The 5,652-nt window shown below is 42.0% G+C and overlaps 1 protein-coding gene across 1 annotated transcript in view; it reads left to right on the top strand.

Moving 5' to 3' along the window:
* The first annotated feature begins 793 nt into the window (after nt 1-793).
* ZMAT4 (zinc finger, matrin-type 4) overlaps nt 794-5,652 on the top strand; it is a 228,647-nt gene continuing 223,788 nt past the window's right edge. Inside the window, exon 1 of the mRNA XM_008580522.1 lies at nt 794-895. Coding sequence (XP_008578744.1) covers nt 794-895 — 102 coding nt within the window. The remainder of the gene's footprint in view (nt 896-5,652) is intronic.

Below are 5,652 nucleotides of genomic sequence, written 5' to 3'. Positions count from 1 at the left end.
CCTGTTCCTTGACTACAGAAGTAATGTGAGTATACTTTCAGAAAGTTCATTAAAGATGTATATTATCATTTTGTTTTATTTTTCCACAACCTTTTTGAAGTACCCTTGCATGTCGTCATAGTAAGAAATTTTAGGAATGAAGAAAATTACGAAAGCAATTGCCTATAATCTCCCAAAGATAACTGCTATTAAAATTCTGTTATAACTTCCTGGAATGTTTTTCTATGCATCTATACATATTTAAAACAAATTTAGCATAATATTCTTGTATTATAATAAGTTATATACTTATTTGTTAACCTCTTTTGTTTTTAGTAGTAAACCTTTTCATATTTCACCAAATAGTCTCTTGAAGAAGGATTTGATTTGAATTTGGGAGCCACATAGTATTCTGATGTGTGGATGTATTAAGATTCATTAAATCTATTTCCTATTGTTGGATATTGAGTGCTTACAATATTTCATTAATATATATCACATGTGAAAATATCCTCTCACGTAAACCCATGACAAAGCATTAGATATGTCTGGTTTGTTCAAACAGAAAAACTAGAGTTGGATTCCTATTTCTTAGGGTATGAGTGACCCTGTTGGGCATTTATGAGACAATTGTAAACTATGCACTCGTGATGGTTGTTTGATATGGTGATGCCAAGGGTTTTAGGAAACCTACCCTGTAATTACCATCATCAGACCTGTTACTGTGACCCTGGCTTTTCACATGGTTAAAGTCCTACGTAAACATCAAAGCAGTGGACTCATTTTGGTTTTCTGTTGATTCTCCTTTAGCCTGATGAAGTCCTCCGACATCGACCAGGATTTATTCACAGACAGTTACTGCAAGGTGTGCAGTGCTCAGCTGATATCCGAGTCTCAGCGCGTGGCCCATTACGAGGTAAGGGCAGCTGTCCCCATGCTGTGTTTTCAAGCAGAAGAAAGAGGGCGTGGGTCACGGTTGTGGGGCGCAGGATGCTCCCCTCTGAACTTGGGGATTTCAAGAGCCACGGGGCTTGAGCCTGCACAGTCCGAGGCCAGGCCAGGATGATGTGTGTGTGTGCGGTGTTGGGGGTGAGGGCTGGGGACGCCCTCCTCAGGCCCAGCTGCTTCCCAGATTCTTTTTTTTTTTTTTTTTTAAATTTGTACCTCAGCCCCTAGAGACTTGATGTGCTTTCTCTGCTTATTATGTCACTGCTCATCCTTGAAGTTCTTTGCAGGGATTCAGGGCAGATGCATTAGTGCAAGCTCCTCTTTACATCCGTGACCCTGAAGGGAAGCTCAGGGGCGTTTGCCAGTCCCTGCAGGGCATGCGGTGTGCATCGCATCCCTCGGAGTCCTCCCGCCTGACAGCAAAGCCCTGAGTGTGCGCATCAGAACAGAGACCCCTGCAGAGTCTAACAAAGTTTAAAGCCCAAGTACTCTTGAAACACATATGCAGTGGCTTCAGCACTGTAGGATGGGAGAACCGCTGGCTGCTTTGTGATCCTCTCCTGAGGACAGAGGATGAGGGAAGAGAGGTCGGCCTGTGTCTGAGGAGGGAGTGAGGGCACAAGGAGGTCCCGGATGCGGGGGTTGTCGGGTGTGCTCTGTTTGCAGGAGGACACACACCAGGGGAGTGTGGTTCTCAAGTATAATGACTTGCGATTTTAGATTGGAGGGCTTGGCCAGCAATTTCCTTTCTGTCTGACGAGTATGACAAATGCCAGTTGTCACTGTCACTCACCAAACTCCTCTGGGACTCAGATTCCTCTGCACACATGAAAATAATAATGACGACACACACAAACCCAGAAAGTCAATGAGCTGATCCTGCATGCTCCTTGGGGTTTCGTGGTGACCAAATGAGATCTATTGAAATAGTATTTGTGAAAATGCTTGGGAAGCTGTGAAGCATGCTGAACATGCAGAATTAACTCCTTTGCAGCCGTGTTTTGAGGAAGGCAAATAAAGCTTGTTCTTCAGAGAAAAACTTTAAAAGCAGTGTTTGTGAAAAAGACGTAGTATATTCTTTTGTCGAGAGGCAACTGAGTGTTAGAAGTAAATATGACCTTAAAAGACTTATCTAAAAGGGAACAAACCTGTTTTTGAAATTAAGAACTATCTAATTTCTTTGGCTTTTGCTTTATGAACACATATGGTTTTATTAATATGACTTCCCCAGGTAAGAAAATGGGGGAACTTGTCCCTGCTCTGAGATTTCATGGTCTCCTACTGGTCCTGTGTGTTCTCCCTTCATTGGACTTTGTGTGTTCATTTCTAATCATCTTGCTGGGTTCTTCAGGACAGAACGAGCCTGGTTGGCTTGGTCATGCCGTAGCAGTGCTGGCACATAGCGGGTGTTAATCTACCGTTTGTGGGCTGTGTGGGTGTGTACGCTTCGTTGTTACCCGACTTAGAAAAGTAATGTCAGAACACTGAAAACAAACAAACAAATGTTCGAAAGAAAGACACGTTAGCTGCTCAGTTAAGGGCTTCATTACTGGGTCTTGAGTTTTGCTGTTGACATACTGCACCCTTGCTGTGGCACAGGCTGCTTGTTTAGAGAATGATTTGCTGACACACGTAGATGAGATAGAGAAAATAAAGTGATTACAATAGGTGTCCAATTAACAGTGTCACACATCATGGAAACACCGTTAAGTGCAGTCCCCGTAAGTGTGGGTGGAACTCTGAATGAGGTTCCGCTCCCTGCCTCCAGGCCAAGGTGGGCAGTTCCTTCAGGGGACAACAGCCTGTGCACTGCTGAGAAGGACACAGCTGGACTGAGGGTGCGTGTGCCAATCTCCGGTCTCCCAGCTCTGGCTAGGAGACCTCCTGGTACCATTTCTCTGAGAGGATGGCTTTCAGCAGATGGTCCCGAAGGCCTGTGAAGACTGATATTCTGATTCTATCCATCTGTCCCTCCTTCCACACACGCCCTGTCGAAATCACACACAGAGTGGTCTCTATGAGATCACTAGGAGACCTCCTGGTACCATTTCTCTGAGAGGATGGCTTTCAGCAGATGGTCCCGAAGGCCTGTGAAGACTGATATTCTGATTCTATCCGTCTGTCCCTCCTTCCACACACGCCCTGTCGAAATCACACACAGAGTGGTCTCTATGAGATCAAACTCTCATCCAGTTCATTGAAAATGTTGTCACACTTACTCTCAACGCCTTATTACTAACTTATTGTTTTAGTGTCATTTCACTCTTCCGTTCAACCTGATAATATTCCCAGCTTCCCTGTGGGGCAAGTCGTTGAGAACCCACTGTGTATTTTCTGTATGGCCAGCAATATTAGTGTTAGTTATTGCAGGGGATTCTGACCTATATGCCTGCAGGAAGCTCATAAACTTCATTGAGGGGAATAGCCACAGATATTTCAGTGTGGCACAAATAAGTGTGTTTTGCCGAGTACGTGATCTGTGGAATTCTGCTGCTTGCTCCTGAAGAACCGCAGGTCCAACTTGATACAAACGGTTAGTACTTTTGCCCACGTGGTTTCCTGATGTACACTGCATCATGCTGTTAACTTTTTCGATCTTTGCATATTACAAATTCAAAAGAGTGAGTCACCACTAGGAGCTATTACGGTCAAGAAAGACTTGTTTGGGGAATGTCATGTTTATCTAGGCCTCGGTGGGCAGGTTAAATTTAGGGGTTGCTGGACTGAGAACAGTCTTGGTATCTCCAAGGAATGTTGAGGCAGCTAGCCTGGCTGGACGGGAGGGTTTGGGTTAGGGAAGGGGATGAGCAGAAACATGTATAGGGTGGATGGGTCAGGGGGTAAAGGGAAGGGAGGTTTGGGCTCTTGTGAGGCTCTTAAGCATTGGGTAATATAACATTATTGAGCATTTCTAAATGACAGTATGTTGGTGGTGGTCAGGGTGTATATTGGGGAAAAGGACAGCTTTCGATATGACTTTTGCCATGAGACTAGTGCGTTAGTCCTCTGAAGGAGGAGAGAAAAATGAAATGGATACCTAATAGCTGTACGTCCCACTTAAAAGGCGAAGACTTTGTGCAAGAGGACAGAAAAGCCTACGTCTGATCGACCAAACTCTTCCATGTTGTGCTTTAAAATCTCTTTTTGCATTAAGTCCTGAGGTTAAAAAAAAAAAAAAGGGAAACGAAGGGGCAGAATTTTTTTTAAAAGGGAAACGTAAGAGCAGTATTATTTTTTCTTACTTGCTAAGCATTAGTGACATGTTAATGTTTCAGTGGAAAATGTAATTAGATGTCTCTGCTCACTGGATGAATTGTCTGAATCAACAGATCAAGCAGACCCAGACAGAAGGGAAGAGGGATGCGGTCACGAGAATTCCTGAAGGTTGCAGAGGTTAGAAATAGTTTCCCGGCAGGCCACTTGAGCAGTTGACTGAGTCTCAGGTGGCTAAAGAATAATTTCCTTCAAAGGGACAGAGTTGTGGCATGAGCGAAGAGTGGCTTTCTGGCATGTGGGAAGAAGAGAAGTTGTATGGGCCAGACCTCGGGAAGTGACACCAGGAAAGAATGGAAAAGCGATACATTATACCTATACCTATACCTATACCTATACATTATACCTATACCTATACCTATACCTATACCTATACCTATACCTATACCTATCTACATCTCAAGGATCAGCCTTTTAAATAGGACGTACAGCTATCAAGCTTTAACCCATCTGCTTCATTTTTCTCTCCTCCTTCAGAGGACTAACGCACTAGTCTCATGGCAAAAGTCATATCAAAAGTTGTCCTTTTCCCCAATATACACCCTGACCACACCAATGGACTGTCATTTAGAAATGCCCACATATCCATACATATACATATCTATATACACATCTGTATACATATGTATATACACATGCATATACATATCTGTATACATATCTATCTACACATATGCATACATATACGTATACATATCTATATACATATGTATATACACATACATATCTGTATACACATCTGTATACACATGTATATATATGCATACATATCTATATACATATGAGTATAGACATACACATACATATCTATATACACATACACATCTATATGCATGTACATATGTGTACACACAAACATGCAAATACATGTACAGATATATATACACATAAATATACGTATGTATATACACATACACATACACATCTGTATACACATCTATATATCGTATAACTTCGTATAATGTATGCTATACGAAGTTATTACGCGTTTTATATTCTGCCTTTAAAGCTATTTCTGTTGCACAGCTGCTTTACTGAGACTCAGACTCCTACGGGCCCTGCTCAGTCCGACTCGTACCTTGAATATCCTTCCACAGTGTTTGATTTCTGCAGTTGGTTGTATAATGAGGAAGGAGTGAGCAGTGAGTTTGGAGATTCCTGTTAACCGGGTCACTCATGAATCTATTTTCGTGTGCTTCTTTATTAGAAGTAGCAGGGATCACAGTAATATTTAAACATAACCACTTATAGGAGTATGGCTTAAAAAATACATCTTAGTAACTTTTCTCTTCCCATTTACATTTGAGAATGATTTACTACATTTCCCCATTATCAAACATCTCTTCTCTGTTCACATTCTGGTATGTAAATAGAGAACATTACAAATGACAGTCGGTATTTTGGGTCATCATTTGGATTTTTTTTTTTTTTTTTCTTTTTTCTTTTTTTCCG

The sequence above is a fragment of the Galeopterus variegatus genome, unplaced genomic scaffold, assembly GCF_000696425.1.
Source record: "Galeopterus variegatus unplaced genomic scaffold, G_variegatus-3.0.2 Scaffold2119, whole genome shotgun sequence".
Lineage (NCBI taxonomy): Eukaryota > Metazoa > Chordata > Mammalia > Dermoptera > Cynocephalidae > Galeopterus > Galeopterus variegatus.
Note: the sequence above shows the minus strand (reverse complement) of the source record. Positions and strands in the feature narration are given on the sequence as shown.